At 42.3% G+C, this 25,523-nt stretch overlaps 2 protein-coding genes and 1 long non-coding RNA gene across 5 annotated transcripts in view; 1 reads left to right on the forward strand and 2 right to left on the reverse strand.

Moving 5' to 3' along the window:
- Positions 1-19,248, reverse strand: LOC124197895 (neuroligin-1-like). 2 transcript variants are annotated; one of them, XM_046593463.1, is made up of 17 exons: positions 18,869-19,248; positions 16,977-17,437; positions 15,725-15,917; positions 14,488-14,606; positions 12,877-13,041; positions 12,494-12,592; positions 12,282-12,410; positions 6,817-7,195; positions 4,810-4,920; positions 4,494-4,728; positions 3,492-3,700; positions 3,235-3,335; positions 2,648-2,827; positions 2,261-2,437; positions 958-1,268; positions 615-884; positions 1-551 (listed from the first exon to the last, which is right to left on the reverse strand). In XM_046593463.1, the coding sequence occupies exons 2-17, from the start codon at positions 17,233-17,235 to the stop codon at positions 423-425; spliced, it is 3,066 nt and encodes a 1,021-aa protein (XP_046449419.1). In that variant the 5' UTR covers positions 17,236-17,437; positions 18,869-19,248; the 3' UTR covers positions 1-422. The 2 variants fall into 2 exon arrangements, with proteins under 2 accessions (XP_046449419.1, XP_046449420.1); XM_046593464.1 differs by lacking the exons at positions 16,977-17,437; positions 18,869-19,248 and adding an exon at positions 16,344-16,487.
- The window catches only part of LOC124197897, a 10,426-nt gene continuing 1,669 nt past the window's right edge, over positions 16,767-25,523 (forward strand). Inside the window, exons 1-2 of the long non-coding RNA XR_006876374.1 lie at positions 16,767-16,886; positions 17,615-17,806. This is a non-coding gene — a long non-coding RNA (uncharacterized LOC124197897). The remainder of the gene's footprint in view (positions 16,887-17,614; positions 17,807-25,523) is intronic.
- The window catches only part of LOC124197894 (neuroligin-4, Y-linked-like), a 19,493-nt gene continuing 19,125 nt past the window's right edge, over positions 25,156-25,523 (reverse strand). For both annotated transcript variants that reach the window (XM_046593461.1, XM_046593462.1), the window contains exon 18: positions 25,156-25,496. In XM_046593461.1, the coding sequence (XP_046449417.1) occupies positions 25,365-25,496 (132 nt within the window). In that variant the 3' untranslated portion in view covers positions 25,156-25,364. The remainder of the gene's footprint in view (positions 25,497-25,523) is intronic.

Genomic DNA, 25,523 nt, shown 5'->3' on the forward strand with positions numbered 1-25,523 from the left:
GAAAAAAGGTGCAAGTTATAATGGTACGCAGAATTACCAACAACAAAGCATCATACATTCGAGAATGTATGATGCTGATAGAGTGAATTGTATTTAATTATCTTAATCAACAAAGTCACTTATTAATGTACACAGTCATTATGATACACGAGATGGATATTAAGACATCGTGAAACTGAGGCAATAGAAATCCTAATGATCAGTAGGTTTTTAGTCGAGAGACGAAAACGACATTCGTTAGACGAATTGGCTTTTTCTCACAAATCGGGGCAGTTGAGCGAAGAATCACAAATTATTCGGTACGGTATACTTCACCGGAAGATGTCAAGTATTATTCACTGTTGAAGGACTCTCGCACGCAAGCTTGCACAAAATGGTAGACATTCACTGAAAGTACTGAGAGACGAAGAAACGAAAACTATTTACACGTTAATCTCTTGAATTGATTTGGCACTCGCTTGCTGATAAACCGCTGAAGATTGTGGAAGATTTTGTCCTGCTTTTTTGCTGCCGGGTAAAGTTGCGCTTTTATTGCTCTCGTCCAACAAGAACTGAATAATTGGACCATAATTTCATCAACGCATTATTCTCCGAACTGCAATAAACGGTTTTACCTGATGATGAGGTGATGGCACTCTGAGCAGAAAAGGTGGAGGAGACGGCAACCTGGTGCTGGTCGTCAAGTCAGACGAAACGACCCCACTGGCGAAAAGCGGTTGTTGCGGAGGAGGAGGAGGATGTTGTTGACCGAGTGCTTGTGACGTGATGTCCGGATGGTTACGCGGATGCTGGTGGCAATGGCTGATGACCAACTGGCGCAAATCGGTCATCGATTCAATCGATTGCCTCGCAACTCGACCCTCCAACTGGCCGTCCGATATCCTCTGCAATTTGCCACAGAAAGAGTCAAATTATGAGTGAAAACTTATTACTGTATATGGATGTTGATTGTTATACTTGGATGGTGTTTTCTGTGTCTACGTCGTTGTCGTCGCCGTTTCGTTTGCAATTGCCGCACCGACTGCGACGATAGATGGTGACGAAGAGAATCAAGTTAACAATCAGCAAAATATTTCCCAGCACCAAGATGATGCTCAGCGTCGCCTGGTTGGTCCAAAAGAAACCCAACACCAGCCGACTTTCTCCTCCAGCAACGCTGCTGACAGATGTGCTGTTGTTATTATTCCCCGGCGACGGAACAGTGGAAGAAGAAGAGCCCGTCTCCGACGCCATTACACTTGGATTCACTATTGTCCAATCCCCCGTTCCTTTTTGACAATGGCCAATAGAAATACATTTATTAGTCAAGTTATTTTTGCTATCAACGAAAACGGTTAGAAAAATAGCGACCATGACAGCAAATAATAGAGACGACCCACCAAATGAAAATGTTCCCTCAATAATTATTATTGGTTGCGTTCCTCGAAAGATTTTATCACAAATTTCTTATTTTTCAAAATTTTATTCTATCAATTCCAGAATTGGACGTCAGAATATTCGTTCATCAACAAACAAGAGAAGGGAAATATTTTGGATTTCGACATAGCTTTATTCGTTTCTGTTTTCATTAAAGAAGAACTGTGGCGTAGAAGAGTCTTCCCTTTTTAAATTTTCCAACGTCAGTCGCGACTCGAATGATAAATGACAACGTCAACGTTCTTCGCAATCAAGAAACGTTCATATAAATAAAGAGGTTCAACATCTTTTCTTCCACATTTTCCCTTTTTCCTCAGTGTGTGGTTTTTGTCCATTGTCGTGTTTCGCCTTTTCCGGCGTGGAATGGAAATATGAATCGACGCTGATCTCCGCCTACACGTCCTCACTCCATTCCCTTCCCAGTCGCTTGCCGTTTCTCGTGTGAAGAAAACAAAATACTCTGCTGGCTTTATGTTCTTCACATCACAGTTTTAAAAAAAATAATAATTTCTTGCCATTAAAATAATTTTCTATAAATTTCCCAGAAATATTGATTTGGAGGGGAGCAGAGTCATCTGCGATATAATGGCGCACCGGGACTTTATAACGATATTTTGGCCAAAGAAATTCCGGTAAACTTTGGGGATAGCGCTGTAGTTTCCAGCCGTCTTGAGAGACAAGTAAAACTTGGCAAGAACCGATATACCACAATCGAATTTGATAGGACTTTTTCCTCAACCCTCTTTTGAATAACATGTCGCTCATAATGATATGCCAATAGTTGTGAAATGCATCTCATCAATAACACCGAAAAACGTCAAGAATATCTATGATTGTTATTTACCTGGTGATGTGCCGTTAAGCGTCTGATTTTGACCACTTCGCTTGTGACCGTTGACGGAACTGCTACACTCGACCACTGTTGCGCTGGTGGCAACTGGATCCACGTCCGACGTCAGCGGGGAATCCCGGGACCGTCCAATCGTCCTAGTAATGTTGTTGCCGGACAACCGAACGACTCCTTGAATTCGAAGAGTATTGTCGTTTCATCCACACAAAAAAAAAGAAAAAGAGAAAATATTACAGAGAACATATTTTAGTGACACTGTGTGATTGCGAATTACGGTGTGAAAATTCGTTCTGTACAATTTGACAAAGATCAAATGAAAAATATTCTCCAGCATTGCCTGTGTTGTTACATCTTATTTAATCTAATTATGGGATATAGTACCTTCGTAGAATTGGTCAGCTGGATTGTTATGCTGATCGAATGTGTGATGAATGGACGGATGAGTTCCGGTTCCATCGCCACTTGTCTGATGCAATGACGGAATCAGTTGCAGCCAGACGGCAATCTGGTGACCCCGGTAGTGAGTTTTCAAATGGGCGTGCTGTTGTTGCTGTTGTTTTCCTTTCGGGAGAAATTAATTAAACGTTAATACAGGAGAAAATGTATTTATTGTCCTTTAATTCAAACAGAAATTGTTTGCTTAACGCACAATTAATGTATAGTGAATTGAATTCTAAATCTAGTTTCCGCCCCACATTTTTGCAATTGTACATACGTTCGAACTTCGAAAGTTCATTCAACTTAAGGGAAGTACAAATACAATGAGTCAACTTTTCATCCAGTTGAATGGATTTAATGCGCAAATCAACTACAGTTATGATTTACATTAAACCGATCAAGTAATACTCCATGACTCCATAACAAATAATAACGATATCCTTCCATTCATATGGAAGATCTATTGGGTGAGAGTTTATCCACCAAGGATGAATGATGTGCATGGGGAGAGAAGGACTTGAAAGACTCACCAAAGACCATGTAGTACTGCGAATGTAAATTGAATGGCTCCCATCGGAGTTTGGATCGCGGCATCAGCTCTCCTTTGCTTCCGATCTCCAAATTAGGATCCCTGCGCGTCGTGGGTGGGCGAAAAAGCGGCAAAAACAAAAAAACAAAAATGTCCGTTTTGTCAGTTCGGAGCTGGCCTTCCTCTCTTACAAGAATTATAGTAAGGAACTCAATCACAATATATATTAATTAAAAAGAAAGAAAGATGACGACTTGCCCAGTGCTAGCAAAAGACGCCAGAAATGGGAGGAGCTGAGTGCCTGACGTTGTCGGTTCTCTTGTGGTTTCCGTCACATTGATGACCGTGTAACCGGCGCTGCTCGCTGCTTCGTGGTTATTACCGTCGGCCGACGACCACGAAGCTCCGTTGGCTGTGGCGTCCAATTGCAGCGCTTCCAGTTCGTCACCCGTCACGCTTCCTAGACGCTGTTTTCATTACCATTAATAAAATTAGTAAAATCAAAGATAAGGTCGTACATCTAGAATGTTTGATTTCCAGAGATCTAAACATATTCTTAAAAAAGTAAAAGTAGTAATCGAAGTTAAGCCAGTAATAAGTAAAGTTTGTTAGCCTGAACGAGGGATTGGATAACGAATGTTTGGCCATCTAAGTTAAGAGGTTCGACTTAAAACAGAGGACTCTGAGCGCTTTCCATCAAACTTTGGTTCAAACTTGTTTGGCTTAGCCGAGTTCATTTGAAATGTTGTAATACTGTAGCATCTGGCATCCCCCGTTAGACGTCGGGATGACATTTAATTTGTTTTTCATCTTAGCCACACATCACAAAGTGCTGATGGACATCCATTTGACAACAGCTGACGTTCAAGCTTCCGCAATATTTTCTTGCTGCCAAAATTGAGGATATTATTTCGCATCAACACTAAATTTTCCATTCATTTAACTATTGTAATTTAGTTTTGTATTTGTTGTTTGTTGGTTTTAGTGATGAATTGCAAGGCCTCGACTGCTGCACGCCCCCAAACCAACAACTCACCAAACCAAACAGCAGCAGCTGCAACTGCATTCTCTTGATTTATGAATTTCCCCACTTATTTGAGCCCCCGGTGATGGATGGCCTCTTCATCCATCCTCAGTCCAATATATTTGGACTAGTCTACGACGACATCTTCATCACAACGCGAATTCGATTTATACATTTCCCCCTAGAAGATCTGGCGAACGAAAACTGCTGGTTCGAAAATCGATTGTTACACTCACGTGATACTCGGAAAGGTCGACGTCTTGGACCTGCTGTTGGATGACGCTGGCCAACATTTGCCCCTGGAAGTGGTAGAAAAAGGTCCCCGACGGATTTGTCGAACGCTGGGCGTGCAGGTGAACGACGTGCATGAGTGGGGCCACCACCAGGGCGTCGCTCAGTGCCAACGACAGGCTGTCGCGCATCGACAAGTCGTCCAGCGCCGACGGACGATCCCAATCCGTGTACTCGTTCCTGTTGGTGGTGGCAATTCGATTATTCAGCAAGTCAACTCACGTCACATTGCGTGGGCGTCAAGTAATTTTCTTCCTTTACCGCAAGACGTAAAAGATTTCATTGAGATGGTACTGGTAAAAGTTGCGGATCAGAGTGCGCAGCGACCGATCCCGTTTGTCTTCGCTGATCCCGTTGCGCAAATCCGCATCCCTGTAGATGAGAAGAGTCGTGATTTATTAAAAGAACTCGTCTAGTGACAAAAAATAACAAGAAATATTCGATATCAGCCTCTGCCTCTTTTTCTTTGTTTTAAAAAATTGATTTCATCCGCATTATTCCGGAATTGCGTTTTGGCTTTCAGGGGATTGTTGACTTTAGTCGGACTTTAGTCTCTCGCTGTATTATTTATTGACTGCGATCCCATAGACAACAATAGGCCCACTCTATCCATCTAGCGTATACCCTAAAGATGGGACTGCTGGTTTTGTCTACTCCCGCGCCGAGCATTTTGATTATCGTTACATTTGTGTAAAGACGGGCGAGTGTGTGTGTTCACCTCCATCAAGAAAACATTGGAAAGCTAGAGGGGAATCGTGTATTGTGTTTTTAAAAGCTTTTTCATCCATTTCCGAGCCAGCCTTCAGTCATTCAGTATGCGTTCCGCTGGAGGAAAACGACTAAATAAACCCTCTCCCCCCCTCCCCTCCTTGCTCTTGGCTATACACTGATGCTGCATCATGGGCGATGTCGTTCGTTGTCGCCGTCGTGACCGACATGCCAAAGTAGGAGTCTACTTGATCCTTCAGCGCTGAGCCGCTCCGGGCCACGTAACGAACGCAAAAAACAAGAAAAACACGACACGTGTAGACATTTCTGAGCATTTCGGCGACGGGGTTGTCTAGTGTAAACTTGTTATTAATTATTATGACCTTGGCCAATATTAAATTAACAATTAACAAATCATTTTCTAGTTTTTCTATACGTAAACTCGACTTTGTCAACTGCTTTTATTGAAAAATTTCGATTGACAACAACTTTGACTGAATGACATTTCGTGCTGCTGCGAATCAAAGGTTTGAAAAAGTCGTCACTTCATCCAGACCGCTGGAATTCAGAATAGGCTGCACAGGGATTTATGGGTGCGCCTTTGGCTGGCCGGTTTCGTTACTCGAATACATTTTGCCAGACAAAAGAATAGCTAGGGCGACGTCGTTTCTATAGGGTTCGCGGCATGTCTGTCTACGCTGTAAAGCGCTTTCTGTACGTCTAGTGTGGCGGAATAAATGGCCATTTTATGCGGGAGGCGTAATCCCATCTCACGCGGCGCTTTCGTGAAACAGAGAAGAAGGTCTAAACAGCAACAAAGAGAGTTTAGACGTCTCTGCGTTGTATTGTAGAGTTGTAGCCGCGAGATTGCGATTTGCATTGACTATACTGTTGGCGTTGATGATTGGCAAGCATAAAACCTCTTTCCTATTCAACCGCCAATGTGAGCTGAACACTCGAAACTTGGCGTATAATCCAAATGAACCTAAACTCGCAAGTGCTGGAGGGGGGGGGGAAGGCTTACATTCGGATGTGATTATTTCTCCCAACTTTCATGGATTGGGATATCGTTAAATGACGACTGTGGGGCTCATTCGAGTGCATAAACAATCGTTTCTATTATTCACCGTCCCATGGCTCGTTTGGATGATATTATATAGCCTTGGGAGATTCCACAATTACGGGCAAGTATATGTGGCAGCTCGTTATTTTATACAACATGGTGGAGGCGATGCAGCAGCTAGCAGTTCATCCCCTAGACTTTGTTATATTCATCGAACTAAAATGGATCAAACGACTGGCAACTTTGAAATCCCAAGTTGCTGTAAGGGGCTCATGGCGAAGAACGAGAGAACTTGGTTACGTAGAGGTCTTAAATAAGAACTTTATGCTCATCATTAAATAGTACGAAATGCCCATGGTATATACGCCAGGGTTCTAAAGCCATTTCAGAAGTCGGACGAATTTTTTAATCATCATCTGGGATACGACGGCAATTGTGTTTTTCTTGATGTCGAATATAAATGAATAATTAGGGGCCTGGAAAAGAGAAGCACTCACCCGGTGTAGCGATAGCTCTCGATGGAAGTGACTCCGGCAACGAGTGGGATGCGAGCGAAATCCTCGCTCGCCGATTGCATGGCGCGAAGAGGATCGATGGCGACGATCCCGGCGCCATCGACGAAAGGCGCGAAACTTGCGAAGAATCGCGGAGGCGCCGGAAGGCGGACGGCCATGAGTGATTCGAGTGGTTTCTTTCGTAGGCAGTCGCCAATGTCGGCCAAACTCATCTGCTCAGCACTTGCGGCTCCATCCGATCCGGCAAACGGCTCGCAGTCCATCTGGCGGGCCACTTCTGCTTTCAACTTGCCGGCCTGGTGATTCAAAGCCCACGGACTCAACGCCGAGCCGGACATCAGCACAACTCGCTGGAACAGTCCTGCACAACATAGTTCAACATTAAATACAATTTTTTCCTGGAATGAAAAAACAATATGACATGGTAGTGATCGAAATGAAGAAACGCAACGGAAAAAATGTTTAAGAGTAGTTCCCGATAAATCTAGCGTAGAGCTAGTGAAGCAGACACGAGACTAGGAAACAATATAGATGTAATACATATACGCCCCCGTTGTCTGGTAGTCTGTCGATCTGGCGTGACATCCAATAAACGAACAACAAACACCACCAGGGTTGTCTTGACATTCACGAGAAGAAGAAGTCTATTTCGTGATATTTCCGTGCCTTTCTTTTATTTCCCTGTTTTAGTTTCAATTCGGCCGACGTTCTTTTTTACGCTCCGTGATTTAGACTGAGGTTTTTCTGACGGTTTCTTTCATTTCTAATAAAAAGCTGAAGGATCGAATATCTCTGGAAATTTTCCAGTCACGTAAATATCGTTCGATCTGTAAGAACCATTCAGCGAAAGGACATTTTTTTTTCAAATGATTTTCTTCTGTTCGAAAAAGCTTCGATGCGAATGCCGGCGATAGTATTTCTTGCCAACAGCAGCAAAAATGAGGTAAGTAACCCTTCAGTGTTGTTTTGTGATAAAATCGATAATATAGCGGCTGAGGCTGGCGAATGACGTCAAAGTAGGTACTGTAAAACGTGATGCGACTTTGAAGTTAAACTAATCAACTGGATAAGGTTACGAAACACTCAACAAAAAGGAGAATTGAATCTTTATTTAGGAAATCACTTGGTGGGACCGGCTTAGCGTAGGTATTCTGCTTCAAGATTATGGAAAGTAGCTGTACAACACACTCTGTTTCTGTAACACATTTAGTTATTCAGGGAATAGCTACGTCGAAAAATCACCATCAATTTCCCGGGAGTCTCTGATTAATGCGATACTGGGTATATACGGTGAGACTGAGAGGCCTAATGGCCTGCCAGCATCTTTCTCGGTCTTTCCAACGCTTATTATTCTAATCCTAACTGACAGTTCGACGAATATGCGGGTCTTCTTCGAAATTCTAATTCCTCTATACGGTTGCCTTATTTCGCCCGGCTCAAAAGCCGGAGAAAAATCTCGTGCAGACTTGATTTAAGCGGAAGTCTAAAATCAGAGCTACAGCTATATTGATCCACAAGTTTAGGTATACGAGGTATGAATGTTGGCTACTCTAATGGAATCGCCACGAATGTAGTGCTTTGAGTGAAAGTGTAATGAGGCAGCAAAAAAGAACTCGTTCCGCTCTAGCGCTCAAGGCTTGCGTAACATCACGACTGACAAAGTAAAGAATTGGCGCAAATCGAGCCCCCCAGAAATCTGTTGTTTAAAAAAAATAATAATTCGACAGCTTTACTATTCGCGTGTGACGTAACGTAGCTGGTCACTGTAGTGAAAAATGAAAAAGGGACGACAAATAAAAAATGTAACACACTCTCTACTTTTATTGTCGTATTCGTTTCTTATTCAGTGGGCCGCGCTGATTATGGCATGTCACTTTATCCTGTGACCTTTAGACATGTAACGTCCTTATTCGTCTCGACAATCTGTTTCTTTAAATACACACACACACACACACCATGACTTCAGAAATGAACAGTCCACGGTGGGTGGGCCTTGAGCTATAAAGCGGGAAAAAAAGACTTGCAGAACAGCACGATTTTCTATTATTTATTCTTTTTCTCGACTGTCGTCTTGTTTCACGGCGACTTTGGCATAGGCCAGAAGTAGATTGCCTATCCTTCCCAATCCTATATAAGATTATAGTGTCTGATGCTCAATATCTCCTTTTATATATTTTCTCAGCAGGAAAGGAAAATCAATTCGTATCCCAGGATTTAGACAGATATTTTGATACTTTGAATTTCAATCTTGCAGAAGATATTACAGGGAACCTATTCGGGCATCGCAACTAAACTCTTGATCTACATCGATTTGGACTGATCGTTCCTCCTTTTCTGGGAGATTGAACTGCAATGGACTTTCCCACTGAGAATTGATGTGATGGATAGAACAATGCAAATACACGAAATCCAATTACCCTATTTGTCTTTGAATCTTTCGGGATTTCATCCAGGGATTTCCTAAACAAATTGCCATAATAACCCAATTTGTATTAGCAACACCCACGACCCACCTTTCTTATCAATATCTTCAAACAATGAGAATGCAATAAATGCAATGATAGTAATACCAAGCAATTATAGCGTCTTATCTTCGTCTGTTTCCAAATGTTCGGCCTTGGCAACAACATTCGAAGATTGACAAGGACCTGTGTTGTTGGTCGGGTATACAACCAAGCTTCTATTACGCAATAAAGAAAGACGATCACAAGAAATAGCATCATCAGGAAAAGGAAACACTACAAATGAGTCGAAATCCGTAGTTATACTCGAAGAACAAAAGGCAAACGGTCTAAAGCGATAATAATGACCCGTGCTGTAACTGAAGCAAGAAAACCGAGGAGAATTCAAAGAATATCAAATCCTCGCACGCTGTGTTGTCCGCATTTGATCGTTTGATCGAATAAAGTCACTGGGTCGCAACAAAGGAAATCCTTTCCATAAACAAAACGGCCGACCACGTCTGAGGAATTCTGCTATTGCACTCGAGTTGCCATCGGCCATATTTGCACACAGACACATCAAAGAAGTGCTGGATCACTGGATGTACAACTGAATAAGTCTTGGAATATAAGTTGTGATATAAAATACAGACTTCTGTTTTGTTTGTTTGGGGATTAAAAAGCAACCAAGTTTCTTTCTCTTCTCAGAGTATTGGGATTATGATTTGCTATCTCTTTGTCTACGGCTAGATTCTTTGTCGACTTTTTTGTGCTGTGGGTGTTGCTTTTGTCAAGTTTCGAGACGACATCCGAGCCTCGTATTTCCATCTCTTCAACTTTAGGAAGAAGATTCGAGAGAGGAGAGTGGGGGGTGGGAGTAGGGTGTGGCAAAAAGAATAAACAAGGACGCCAGAAAAAAAAGGGGAAAGTTCTCCAATATCCGATCCTCAAGTGAACTTTGTAGCTGCTAGCCCTGCTACAAAGATGCGACTGCCTTTTGCTTGCAACGGATCCCCAGTTAGCGATTAGAGGGGGCAGACGTCACAAAAGAGAATTCTCTCGGCTGCTGTGGAAACTCATCCCTCCAAATCCAGTGGGCCTGCCAGTCCAATATCCAGACTAGATCCACTGCTGTGTATTAATAAAAAGAGGGAGGAGAAAGAGCGAAAGAAGGAAAGAGTTCTGTATATGTATATGTTCGCCGCATATCCTTTGAATGAGGTCCAACGACTGTATGACCCACAGTTTTCTGTCTCGTGATTTTCATCCGTTTTTCCCTCACTGCCGCAATTCCCGCGATTTTCAAAGTTCGATATGCGACGACGGAGACCTTTGCGCTTCTCCCTTGTATGTTGTATCCATCTAATCAAAATCGGGGCACTACGGTACATTTAAAGAAAAGAAAGAAAGCAGAGAAAGCACCTCAATAGACCCATAGGCTCTATGTGGCGTATAGAAACTCGATGGCTCACAATACCACTCAACGACATGGAAATGATACCCCCCGAAAAAAAAGTATAAAAAGGAGAAGACTTGTGCTTAGCTTAAGGAGTAGAGACTTACATACGGAATTATGGATGCCCTGAAGATCGCAAACGTATTTTTATTTCGATTTCTTTTGCTGGAAAATCCATAGCAACGATTTTCTATAAGTTCTCTCAAAGAAGTTTCTATAGCGTGTATAAATAATCTCATACTTTCGAACCAATGCAACTAATCCACAAAGTATGACGCGAGGTAGCAGAATTTTAAATGCTGAATTGAAAATAAAGAATTCTCTAAAACGATCATCCAAAGCCCAAAACATTGTGTTTTAAGTTTGGCTCAGTTTGACAGAAATCATGTTGTTAACAATCGTAGTTATTGTTAGTTTGAAATTTGAATGACATCAATTTGCAAGTTCAGAATAATTCAGTTTTCAATTTACGACCCTTTTCAAAAATTCATTTCTGTTCAAAAATAGTAGAGACGACCGCTTTACCTACAACACCAAATTGGAAGAATCCAAACGCAGGTGAAAGCTCTAGGCTCGTCGGTGTCGTATCGATTGTTTTTTTTACTCAAGTCATTGTTGCAAAGATCTTCCATTAAGGTCGAAGGGGCTTTAAAATTCTTTGTCGCACGTTGTCTGATTGGTGGTGTTACGTTAACTTAAACAGAAATGGTAAAAAGTACGTTAAATAATGGACCTGGGAGGTTCCGAATAATATGAAATGATATGAACTGTCATGATAAAAGGAAAATGACCTACGAATTTATCAACAGTTGTGAAGCAATATTTGGTTTTACATGTCTACTCCAATCGAGAATAGAACAAAACAGCGTAAAATGTCATCCGTATTTAAAAGGTCGGATGCAAAAAGATACTGCACTCATACAAGCAACGAATGAATGAGCATACAAAAGGGAGGTTCGAGGATTTTGAGAAAATAATCAAAACCGGTAGCGTTACGACGGCGCAACCCGTCACGGAAATATATGATTATAGTTACATAACACAAAAAAAAACTAATTACCATCCAGATTCCGATGGACAAGAAAAGAGGGTAAATGTGCAGTGAAAAAACGAATAGGAAACGAAACAAAACCAAACACTAAAATTAAAAAACAAAAAACAAAAAAAAAACAAAAACATTATTTATAGTCAGAGAACAGATAGGCAATATCTCGGTTGAAGAGCCTTGGGACGAATCGGACATGAAGAAGGACGGACTAGCTATTTCATATGTGCCCTACTAAACCGCTGTAATAGCCGATGGGTGGCCATGGATCTAAAAGCAATAGGACCGTCGGTGGTCTACGGATACTAAGGATGGGGATCTATTCAGACGGAACCGCAGGGAATGGTGGAAAATCGATCATGTCGTAATGCGTTAACCATCGTCCGCCGTTGATGTTCATCACGGGCAAAGTAGACGAATGGAAGGGGATCTGCGATCACAGACCCAAACCGGCAGACAAAGCAAACGTAGGATAATAATGAAGAGGGTGAATGAAGCGACTTACCGGCTGCAATGGGCGAGATCATGAGAAGATTGACGAGGGCAGCGCCTGTTCCGTGGCCACTCAACGTGATGCGACTCGAGTCGCCGCCAAAGACGCCGATGTTGTCCTTCAGCCACAGCACAGCCGCCACTTGTTATCGGCAGAATCGAAATATGAGCCAATACTATCAGAGTCGAAATGTCCACGTCATCATCGCTGTCGTCATTTCTTACCTATATCCAATAAGCCGTAATTGCCTTGCGTCGGGATGGCGCTTTTGCTTTTGCCGCGGACTTGACCGGGAGTCGGACTGGCTGCCGTCTGTAGGAATCCTGTATGGGATGGTTTTACACATTATTAGTGTTAAAATCATAATCCAGTTTCAAATTTCCTCTAAATTTATCCTAGAGTTCTAAATATTGGAGACTGCCATGTTGAAAAAATTGAGTGCGGCAAATGAACACATGATTACATGAAATCCAATATCTTTGCTCCGGCACTGGAGACGATGTGCCGTTACCGTCAAAGCCAACGACCCGTTAGCCAATGGGCGACGAGCAACTCAAGTATTAATAAGACGAGTCGTGCGTCACATTTAGAGGATGTTTGATTGTACCTAAAATGCCAAGACGGTAGTTGAGGGTGACAACGACCATGCGACTTTTTCCGGCCAACATTGCGCCATCCATCAAGTGCCCGGCACCCCAGGAGTAGGACTCGCCGTGAACGAGGACCATGACGGGCGATGACGCAAGCGAAGTCGATCCACCACCAGCAAATCCTGTGAACGATTTCACATTTCCAGAAAAATTTAGGTGAATTTTGCTTTCAGTTACAGAAATAAAATACTGCAATAAAAAGGAATGATATCGGTAAGAATGACAAATGACAAAGAATGGAAAAACCTGATACCGACAAAATATTTCACGCCAGATCCGTTCAGAGTTGCTATTTTCTATTGGTAAGATTTGACGGATGTTTCGCCAGTGGAAAAAAAAGGTGGGCGTTATTATGTGGAATTGTGCTGACCAGTTATTGAATTGAGGCCAACCATAAAGAGACGTGTGGAGGGTGTGAAGGATGTGTTGTCGTATTTCGCGTGGGTCATCTCTGGTTGAAAGGGACTTTTATCTCTTTCCAAGTTTATTGATAAAAATGGCATAGATATTATATGGGACAAGCACTTTCGGACGTGCTATTCGCCGCCAGTTTTCTATTTCCCTGCACGTTATTCTCCTCCGCTCCTCTGTAATATGGATGCGATTACAATGGAAACTGCTCGGCTGCCGGCCATTGATCTAAATAATCGCGGGCAAGCCGAATGGGCAAGATGGTTGGCACAGGCACTTGGACCTTGGATCTGGCAAACTTGATCGAATAAAGGAACTCGCCTGCATGTGGCGGTGACAAAAGAAAACCTGTCGGATCAATAGTTTGAGCTCAGTTTCCTACGAAGCCGCTGATGACGACGATAATAGCCAATAGATTTCATGAAAGACTCGCACGGGAGTGAAGGAAAATCATCGCCCGACTTGGGTTTGTTGGGTTCGTCGAGTCCTGTCTTAGTGTCACGTTGGATTTTCTTTTGTGGCATCTGATACGATTGAAAATGTCTGTCAATATCCTCGATTGTTCCAACTTGCGAATTGGATAGAATACGGTGAACCTCATTGGGTGAGGAATGCATCACGTTCTTCCATTTTGCATGTTCTTAATCAGTCATGCAATGCGTCCCTCAAATTTGACACCAACAACAGAACCAAGAGAATAAAAGAAGCGGTCAAGTGGGCAGGCGTCAAGTAAACAAAACGAACGCGCTGCTGACGAAGGTCCTTGACGGTATTCATAGACAAAGTGAACAAGTTATGAATGGAAATGAGACCAGAGACGGGCCAGGAAATGGAAACCCTGACGTCGAGTTCTATTGGTCTCTAACGGGAACGATAGCGAAGTGTTGCTGGGCGTCGGGTACAACCTGAATCAAAGTGCCGAAAAGCAGTGGCGTCCGCGTCCATGTTCTCGTCTTTACCCATATTCAGCATCATCTTATTGATCGCCTTGCTTTATGAACCGTGATGGAAAGTATCCGCTAATTAGAACAAGGGTCTACCTTTTTGGACAGCGAAGGCGCAATAAGAAAACGGTTGGCGTGTCTTTTTCGCGGATTATTCCATTAAAAGGAAGAACAATAAAGATAGAAGAAGAAGAGTAAAAGAAGAAGTCGAACCTTCAGATGGGGCGTAAACGTTGAGGTAGAGGCAATCTTCGCTCTGATTGGCCAACAGCAACTGCATCCTCTTGAGTTGGTAATAGCGAGCTCGAGGCATCGTCTCCAGACTGGCCGTTCTGCGTTGATACAAAATAGCAATTATGTTATTCCAATTTAGACAGAAAAAACCTTATCACGACGGTGTCAAATGTACGACAGTGTATAACAGAATGATGCGAGTAAACGTATATGGTCTAGATTAGAATTAACGAATTGGTTTTCAAATACAGCGACAATGTTACCCAAAAAAAACAAAAAGATGTTTCGTTTTCGTGAATCACAACATTTAGGATGAATTTCCTTTGATTTGCCGTCTTGATTCACCTAAACGTCTAGAGCCGTTTCTTTTTTTTTTCTTTTTTGTTTGCCCGTTTTCGTTACTGCCGACAAATCGTTTCTGGCCAACGACCAATGGACCCATTCCATTTTTTAAGTTCAAAGAGTCAAAGCGATTGAATCATGTGCAGATGACATTTCGATTTATCAGCTGATCGGCAAGAAAATCGATTGGACGTCATGAAATATCACGAAAGAGAAAGGACAATTACCGGCATAAAACGAAATCAGAATGTCTGACTTTTCTTTTTTACTAAGATATGGACATCATAAAAAAAGGAAGAACAAAAGATTTTCAGAGTTAGAAGAAAAAGTAAAGGAATTCAAGAAGCAAAAATGATTTGACTATTCGCGTTACAATTAGTCCGTGGGTGAACCGACATCGGAGCGTTCCAGTGTCTCTTCCACATATTGTTAACTTGGAATTCTCCTGGGTCAACTTTTTCCCACCTTTCACCCCGATATTGTCCTTAACTGTCTCGCCTAACCTAGCTGGCTATAAATAAACGGAGACGTCATTTCCCGACTTTAGAGGATAGCGAGCTGCGAGCAATATATTTCAGGCAGAACATCGGGTTCTTTTTTGTCGCATCGGCTGTTCCGTGTCGCCTAACGAGGACGAAGCCTTGGCAGATTTACGATCTCTCATCTTCACAGACTTTCTCTCACGGCTTCGCTTTCCTTTTTCTTCTTTTCTTACAAAATTCACCAAGAATTCCTCAAACAAACATCGATAGGCGAAACGAATTGACACATTAAATAAGGTTTTAATGAAACCGTTAGATACGTTTTAGATCTGAGATACGGAATCAACTCTTTCATAATGTTTAAGAAATAGAAAATCGATTATCGTGTGCACCTGTTGGCCAAGGGTGGCAGCTGCTGGGGACAAGCTGGCGATAGAGCGTTTGCTGATCGAATGCCCGTCCAGGGGCCAGGACTCGCTGGCGGTAGGAAGCGCAGAGAACCAACTGGCGGAGCAGCGTAAGGAATTCCCAGGAACGCCTCCACGTTCTTGTTGTTGCTTCCACCGACGGATTTACGATGTCCTCCTTATAAAATATGGAAACAATGTTAGGGCGGTATTTTACTTGGTTTAGTATGTTATCGATCGTTTATGCATTTGCAGCAAGCATGCACAAAAAATGTAGCCAGTCATATGAATAGACTTAGTATGCGTAGTACGTTTTATTGATTTTGTTGTCACAGAATAACGAAAAATTCCAGACGAAAAAAGTGCCCTGAAATTCCGTTATAAAATTTTGAATTCTATACAATTACGTTTGCTGATAACCCAAATAACTGACTTCATTGATTGTCGGTTACAGTCAGGAGGAGACTTCCTAACCAAAAACATCAAATAGAGAAATACCGGAAGAAATTCTGCGATAGGATTCGTCAATCTAACACTAGCAAATGAGTACTCGAACTGGCTAATTTACTTTACTTCTTCACTAAAAGGGAACTTAGTAACTTACCCAAAATTGTCCAAACATATCCGGTAGTCCCTGTTCCCTGAACACACGAGTCACAGACGTGAATAAAATTGCACGAAAAGAACCCACAACCTGCTCCATATGCTAATAGACTTCATAGACGACGAAGAGACTGACAATGACGGCCACGACTCCCACCTCCCATGAGAATTATGAGAATGTCAGAATGAGACATGAGGCGTGAAGATTCAACCGGACACTAGGGCTGTGTTGCAATTTCAACGAAGATTCATAAAAACCAATAATTTTTAAAGTATTGATGATTGATTGAAAATTATGAAATTGTTGTTGGTAGATAAATAAATTTTAATTTTAAAAATATTTTATCTTAAAGAAAAATAATTGAATTATTGTTGAAATTGCAACACAGCTTCGATTGAATCGAAATTGTCATGGCTTCATGGTCAGTTGTCAGATGTCAGTGATTGATTGTTGACAACGGAAAAGGTGATGATTTTTCATTTTCGTGGTTTTTTATTCACGACTTTGTTAATGGACTATTTGGACATACTGGAACCATATTGAGTAAGATTTACATTATTTTCTAGCATGTAGCGTCTGTATCAGCTAAACTCTAAAGTAGACTTATACACTAAAACATATCGGTGAAAATACCTGGTAAAGCGGTTGTTGTTTGTGGTTGAGCAGCACCACCCGGAAGTGTCAATCCACGCAAGTTTCCATGTTTGGTCCTGACCACTCGACCGGGGCCGGCTGACGTCCAAGGAATGGAGGCGGCACTGACCGATCCCAACATACCAACCGAGAAGCACTGGAGTGTGATCGAGGCACAGATGAAAAGTAGTAATAACTTTGTTCCAGCAAAGGTGCCATTGTCGTTGATTCGAACTGGCTTCATCGTTACATCGTGCATCACTGTCGATAACAAACACGCCACATCAATGGTAAGCACAAAGATGGTCGACCTCCGTGTAATGAAACTTTGGAACTGACAAGTGTCCGACTCCTTGTCCTTTCACGGAATTTGTTGTAACAGAAAGAGCAAATAGTCCTTGTTAGCCCGGCGCTGAAGCTGTCCCCAATCTCGTTTGTTGATTCTGGAAATTCTAATAAGACTTAAGTGAAAGATAACATGAGAGATGAGACTCGCTATAGAAACACTTTGACAATTGCTAGTTTAAATGTGATACTATTTTGCTACGTAACATGTTAATAATTCACGCATTTTCCCTTTCTCGACAGTGTCAATACCCAGCTATCATTAATTCCGGTCTTTTGTTTTTGTGTTTTAGTTTCTGAAACTCATCAGGAGGTTGTGGTGGGAGTGTCAAATCACCAGACCACAAGAAGTATTTTAAATTGCAAGAATGAACAAAGAACTTAATGTGGGTGAATTTGGTGAACTTGGTGAACTTCCAGATTACAATGAATGAATGGTGATGGCAACGAAAAGTTCAGCAACGGGCAAAGGATAAAACAGCAACGTAAGTTATTTTTTTTTCTTTTTGGCTTTATTTCTCTCCTGTAAAAATGCATCAGAAGCTTTTAGATAAGAAACTACGGGCCGCTGGTCAAGTCGATGGGTAGAGATAAGATGCTTTCCCTATTTATTATACAGTATCCATTAAGATGATTACGGGCTATTAATTTTGGGCTGCCGAGAAAAAGTCTATAGAAGAAATGAGCTCTTTTGTTCTTTTACATCGCGACTGGTCGCGTCTGGTGGAGAGAAGCTGCAGTGTTTTTACAATCAAGTTATAGATGTGGGGGCCATTCGTCGGAGTTGTTTTTCCGCCTCTCCGCTGCCTTGAGAAGCGAAATGAACTTGCGCTGATGGAGACTGCAGATCTTTATGCCGAGGATGGTCCCACTTTTATCCTTCCAGCACTTGCTTCCTCTTATTTATTTTATTTATACAATTGGGGGGAGACTTGTGGAAGACGGAAATGAAAGTGCGCCGTTGTTTCTCGACTTTTTTTTTAAAGGAACGCGCCGTCTCTTCTGTCTGTGCACATCTGACCGCTCCACTGCTTTGTTGTGCCTTGTCTTCATTCAACTGAGAAATTTCAACTCTAACGAATTTTCAAATATGTTTCCACTCATTCAGGGGGAATAGAAACAAGTCAACTTTTCCAATCTATTTTTCTGCTTTCAATCACGGATGATATGAATCGTCTCGTCTTCTTTGGGAACTTTGCATCCTGCCGATGGTTATTTAAAAGAAACTCCATCCATTTCGAATCATTTTTTTTCTTGGCTCATCCTCAGTAATGAAACTGTTTGGATGATCTTTCTTCTCCTTCCAGGTCAGAGGATGTAGATGGAGAATTTTTGAAGACTAGCCATGTTGAATGTAGTAGAGTCCCTGAGTTTCTCCCATTTTTCGTTTTTCCATATGCGCCTCCATTTGAGGTAGAATTGCCACTCATTTCCTACCTGTCTACTTATGAAGGCTATTTATGGCTACTGCAACCATTTAATGGAAATAAACCAGCAAGGGGAAACGAAGGAAACAACCGGCTTGAGATGAAAGAGTCAGGCCTTACCCAATTTATAGTTAGGTCCCCCTTTAGCTGTCGGATCCAAGCGCAAATGGCATGCCGCTTACTACTACCATTTGGGCCGAAAAGGCAGAATTCTTATTCCGTGTGGATTACTGCGATGGGTACGAGAGTATTACGCTCACAGAACATAGGCATGTTTTCACTCGACTCTGTTGGTGAGACCAATATTGGAACCATTTGATCCCAAGTTTGAAATTGGGACAGGTTTGCCACTTGGAAGCCACTGGGTGTCAGAGGTGTCACTTTACATGGCGCACAGCGGAACGACTCATCCAACTTTTCTCGAAAAGTAAATTAATAATCGAATTAAGTTCACGGTACAGTTGTAAGCGTCAGCCTCGGGCAGAAGACGCCGTGCAACTGGAATGATGAAACTCGCACGGAATTGATACTGGGGTCGGGGGTCCCGAGAGTCGACTGAATCGGGGCGCACACGGCCCATGCGCCGTTCGATCGGCAAAAATGACAATTTCCGCGGGAGTGTTCTGCTGTGTTAATTTTTCTCTTAATCACCGACATTTGCCTCGTTAACGCCTTCTAGAAGCTGAAACGGGCAAAGTAGTCGAAAAAAAGGACAAATACCATAAAAGAATTTTGCATTGAGATCCGTGTGACCATTGCAAAATTTGTTTCAGTGGATCTTGACATTTGGTTGTTTAGAGAAAAAATATTTGTTGTTTTAATTCGATTAGTGGAGGGTAAAAAACTACCACCAAAGATTGCCTTTGTAGTCCTAAGGAAAAAAACAATAGTGTCAGAGTATTTCCCACTTTAGTGTTGGATCGTTCAATATTTGCTGCCATCTGACGAATCGCAATAATAGAATTAATTAGGTTGAAGAGCCTGCGTAGCTCATCATTTTATCCAATATAGTTGGAGGTCGATAGCAAGGAAAAGACATCGGCAATAAAGAATGGCCAGTGTGCAGTATAGTAATATCTGACGAAATGGTCCAGTGCTCTTCACTGAAACGTATCAACGGCGTATGGGGGTCGGGTCGGTGCAAATGGTCAAATTATACACCGTCAACTGATGGCGGAGACGCAGCGGAGACTGTGATATGATGCTGCGCTTACACCCCAATTCCATAAATATATGGAAGCCCACACAAGAGACAAGAATAAGATTGTACCGCCGTGCGTGTCTACTATCTATAGAGCAATATTGTTGCAACTACCCGTGGTTTCATCGTCTCAGATGGCAAGGAAAAACGGACGCCCTTTTTCATTTTTCACAATACAAGTAGTACCGAAGGTTATACACGTACAGTGCATTCTCCGTACTTGCGGTTCACTCTGTTCTTTTGTCTGAATTGCTTTTACACATGTTTGCGTAGGGGAAACTGTACATATCATTATCATGCAATATCTCTACTTTATCTGCATGTTCAACCAGCGTCTCCTCTGTTTTGAAGTAGTATGTTGGCGAGTGCCCGTCTCTCTTGTCAAAACACGCATGGATTTGTTTTGTAATATCAAACAGCTGCGGTTGATGTGTTTTTGCCACTGTGATCTGCGGCGGGGCTGTTCTGTTCATAAAAACGCTGGCCTCTAGCTCATCCCGTATCCATGCACTCCACTCCAAAGTAGTCAGACAACACTGAGATATTTCCTCTTTATCCTCGCTCCCATTCTTTATCCATCCCTCCACCATTGCAAATATCGCCGAACAAGAAGAGGTTTGATGAGTTTCTCGATGCATTGTCTGACGATGGGTGGCCTTATTGAGGCAAAAGCAATAAATTATCGGAGTAGAAGGGAAACAAACTGTGAGTGTTGGAACGCCCCACAGGCGCAGTCAGATAAGAGATTCGGAGAACTGCTAGAGAATGCACTTTCCGAGCCCATTCAGCTTCGCAACGGACATTAGCTCGTAGTGGTTGGAGAGGACAACGAATCGCAGAAATCATTTCACGTTTAGCCAACAAACTCAAGTCGCCCAAAATCGTAGAGCGTTTGTTCTTAAGGTCATTTCGTGTTTAGTGATTTTGATTTTGCGTTTAACTCGAGCACCGGCTCCGATATTACCGAATCGAGGATCCTCCTTCAAAGAGAAGTTGTTTGAAAGCAAACTTGAAACAATATTTTATTTTATTTTTTTAAATATTCCACGTGCCGTCTAGCGTTTAATGCGTTTATCCCGTTATTTCAAAATATTCCCGTAGGATAAAAGTGAAATTCCAAACGTTGAAAAGAAAAAAAAAAATACAGTAAAGGATTTTATCGAGTCAATGGCACACAAAATGTGGGTTGGAAGGTTCCTAACTCGGCAACGCCCTGAATTCCTTGTTTCAACAAAACCTTTTAGAGAACTTTCTTTTTGTATTTTGTTTTAAGTAAAATGGACGTTAGAGGGCGTGATACCAGGTCACCGAGTGCGTTCTCCATCTTTCCAAATTCAAAACAAATTCGACGCTTTGTAAACACACAAAAAAAAGATCAACGGACGCCAACATGTTAAAAATGTACACGTGTTATTCTTATATTTGTTACGTTGAGAGTTAAAATGACGATTGCTTTTTTCTGCAAGCGCTGCCGTATATACATTCACGAGGAGAAAGTATAGGGAAAGTGAAATTAAATGGAATACGGTACATCTTTTTGGGCCTTATTCCTATTTATCATATTTATGATAAAAAGTTGCTTCTTTAAAAAAGAGGAAACTTTTTCGTCTTTTGTCAAATTCAAGTAAGCGAAAAGAGTTGAAATGTTCTGGAAAGGATGAAAGGAACGCGCTTCTATTTTTAGATTTCTCGATTCCATTTCCCACCCACTCTCATTTTTAGATAACAAGAGCTTTTTCTCCTATTTGCTCTACCTTTTTTTCCTCCCCTCCCCAGCGGACTGCTCCATGCCTATATGCGTGTTGGTATAGTGTTATTCATGTGAACACACAACAGCAGCATATAGAGTACAATCTGTCTATCCATCTTATCCATGAATCTATTGATCGGATTTGACATCAGCTCGCCGTTGGGTCTTGTTTGGTGGGTGCTGCTGCTGCTGGGGGGTTGGGGTTCGGTTGGTGCTGGATGGAGGAACTCGTCCTCGTCCCTCGACACTTTAATCAAATGTGTCGACGTGGCGTGAGTGAGCCCACCGCGGAGCTGACACAAAAGATGTGTCGTCTGGAAGAAAGGAAGAAAGAACAACATTTCACGTCATCGTATCAAAACGGTGGGGTAGATATACACGTATATACCCATCCAGCCAACCCTTTACCCTTTACACAGAAACAACAGACAGCGACTCATTGTTTCGCTATGTCTGCCGGGCCGCACGGAATCTAATTTCTTTTCTTTTTTTCGCAGCGACATCACGGTTATTGTTCTATAATAACCTCTTTTTCATGATGTAAAAGATGATAGATATATCTTTTTTTTCTTTGTGAATTTCTCAAGTTATTGCCCTCCTTCTCTTCTCTTCGTTGTTTGCTCCCCGGATAGTCGTTTATTTCACATTTGTGAAAGGAGAAAGAATGAAGAAGCTGCCGACTATACACTATTGATTAATGATGAATAGAGAGGGAGCGCAGCCTTTTTATACATACAAAGCGGTGCCTGTGCTGCGGTGATGAGCTGATGGGTCTCTTTGAAGTCGGCGACGACGACGTTCTCCTCAATCGGTATCTCTGGCCGGAAAAGCGCACGCACATTCCCGTCGCCCGACGAGTGTGTGTGTGTGTATCGTCCTTTTATTTTTTTCTTTTGATATCGCCTCACTAGCCTTTTTTTCTTGTTTAATTATTTTATTTGTTTGATGTCATCAGCCCTCTTGCAACTTGATCATCCCATCGGCGACTGCCGCCGGCTCCGCCTCTCGTCCGGCCCGCCGAGCCCTCCCGCACCATCATCCATCACGTTAAATTCGCCGCTTCTTTATTCTGCGGTGATGGGCCTCAAAAATGCGCCTTGTGTTGGTTTCTATATGCGTGTGATGAGCGGCAGGCGCTCGCGGTGCAAAGGCCTTTAGCGTAGTATATAGTCGGTAGGTTATCGCCATCTCCATTTCTTTCTTTCTCTTCGTGATACATTCACGCTCCGTCGCTCGTTCATTCCCTCCCGGTTGTCTCTCGCTTCTCGTTATCTTTCCTTTCTCTCGCTCGGCCTTATTGTTGGGAAAAAGGGAAAGTCGACGAGTCGTCTGGATATTATTTCAGACGACGGTGTGTGTATTTATTAGAAGTGAAATGATTCGCCGCTTTCCGGAGGCCGTCGGTTCGATACTATGGCCACACTCTGCTGCTGCGACAGAAGCCAGCCAGCAGACGAGTCTGCTGTAGATAGTGTTGGACGATTCCATCACTTTTTCTTTTAGATCTTGAGTTTTTTTAACGAGTCAGCCGATCTTTTCGCACGCTGTATGACCGCGGTCTTTGTCATCATTTTCTGTTGGTTGGGAGACCTTTTCTTGCCTCGCTTGGCCCTGTATAGATTTCAACTATTATATATATTATTGACACTAGCGATGCGAACAAAAAAGTTCCGGGATCTTGCGAAAAAGGAAGTCGAATAAAAAAACATATTCCGCAGGCCGCAGTGAAATATTAAAAAATGAAAGAAATAAAGAATTCACGAATTCACCGGATATCTTTTATGTATAGAAACGACTAGCGCTGGCGGTTGATATTTTCATTTCGATTTAAAATTTCATTCGGTTCCACCATCACATAAAAAATACAGTGGAATGACATCAAATTTTACTGCGACCACTCAGCGTGTACTGCTGCAGCGTGCAGCCCCTCTGTATTATACACTGGACATTACGTCTATGGGCCATGACTGGGGATATGTAGGCCGACCATATTCCGAGATGTATTGAAGACTATTAGCGGAATAGATATAGACGGGAAAGAATAAAAAGGGAACAAAGAAAAGCTGCGAGAGATATAGCGAAGAAAAGGAACTGAGAGATCAATGACGACTGCCGGGTGTGGGCGACTAACGGAGCTATAGTGGGGAGGGGGGGCTTTGGTCCACACGATGAGGATGTCGCCTGTCAAAAGGGATAGCTGCACCGGACGGAAGAAGAGTGCAGCCAGTGTATGTGTATAGAAAAAGAGTGCGCTGCTCTATTGGTCTTCTCTCTTTTCTTTTCTGTGTACACAGAACTGGCATTAGCCACGAATGGCTAACTTTGTACTTTTCTATCTTGTTCTCTTTCTCCCTCTCACTCTATACTATCCCGCTATTTTATTTTTGTTGCTTGGTTTTTTTTTCTCTTTCTTTCTTCTGTGTAATCATAGCGAAAAACTGTACTGTGCAGTAACTTTTACAACTTGCAAGATTTGGTCGACAGGCCATGAGAGAATGATGAGCTTCAAGCATTTTTCAGCTCTTCAATTTTAAATGGTACGTGGATCAAACTTTGTATCGATATCAAATATTAAGGCCACTAGAAATCAAACGCTGAACTTTTGAATAATAAATAATATCATGTCGCAATCCCGTTTGTCGATTCGTAAAACCGCAATTGTCGATGATTTATCGACCACGCCAGTTTCAGATGGGCACAGCGTTTACTGCTGTTTTGCTTTTACCTCATTTTCGGTTGGTTGGTCGCTGGTTATTTCAGTTGATCGTCTCTCTCTCCTTATTCATATCCCAACTTTTGTATTGAAATGTATTTGGCTCGATTTCAGCGCCTGTGTCGGTTGCGATAAAACTACTACAGTGCGGACGGCGGCATTTCCAATCCATTACGAGTTGATTGAATGCTCGCGAACGATATGGACAGGCCGACGGGCCACTCGAGAGTTTTCGTTCCAACTGCTAAAGCCCGAAGCTCCGCACTGAATGCGAACTGCGCACCCAGCCAGCGCGCCTACCTTCGGCTAGCTGTTGGTAGGATGAGAACGGCAGCCCTTTGGCCTTTGTCCATTGCAATTCTGGTGATGTCTATTTCTTTCTGGAAACAACAATAGGAGAGGATCGAGAAGAGAGAAACTTTCCTTATTCAAAGCCGTGTCGTGCTCTTCGGAGGAGTGCTACTTGACCTGCCATTCTTGGAAAAGTCTTTCATGCAGTTAATATTACGATTAAAATTTAGGAAATTTCGAAAAAAAAAGAAAAGAAAAGAACTAACAGTATCGCGTCAACGGCCCTTTTTACCTACTAAAGGGCCGAGACTAATTATTGCTTAGTCGAGGTTCCTGCGAGACTTCTTCATTAAATATTTTGAGGATTTTATCCAGACTGCACGTGCCGCAAGTTCAAGTGGAGCGCTGTTCTAAACGTTCAATATTAAAATGAAATTCGGGGAAATAATAGCTGATGTGAGATGGCGAACTGTAATTGAGGACGAAGTTATTTGTACACAGACAATTCCAAAGTCAACGAAATTGAATTTCTACAAATTCGGGAACTGTATCACAATTTTTAGTGGAACACGGTAGGAGTGAAACAGTTTACAACGTATGTCGATCATTTAGCAGGCTCAAACAATCAAAGTCTTACTGATACCTCCACAGAATTGATTAATTACACGTTAATCTCTTGAATTGATTTGGCACTCGCTTGCTGATAAGTCGCTGAAGAATCTGGCGGGTCTCGCCCACCTGCTCTTCTGTTGCCGGGTAAAGTTGCGCTTTTATTGCTCTCGTCCAACAAGAACTGAATAATTGGACCATAATTTCATCA

This window comes from Daphnia pulex, chromosome 7, assembly GCF_021134715.1.
Source record: "Daphnia pulex isolate KAP4 chromosome 7, ASM2113471v1".
Classification (NCBI taxonomy): Eukaryota; Metazoa; Arthropoda; class Branchiopoda; order Diplostraca; family Daphniidae; genus Daphnia; species Daphnia pulex.

Coding starts and splice junctions, on each gene's coding strand:
- LOC124197895 (XM_046593463.1), bottom strand. CDS start 17,235: ATGCACGATGTAACGATGAAGCCAGTTCGAATCAACGACAATGGCACC. Junction 4,729..4,809: donor GAAATCTTTTACGTCTTGCG/GTAAAGGAAGAA, acceptor CACCACCAACAG/GAACGAGTACACGGATTGGG. Junction 3,701..4,493: donor TCGACCTTTCCGAGTATCAC/GTGAGTGTAACA, acceptor TAATGAAAACAG/CGTCTAGGAAGCGTGACGGG.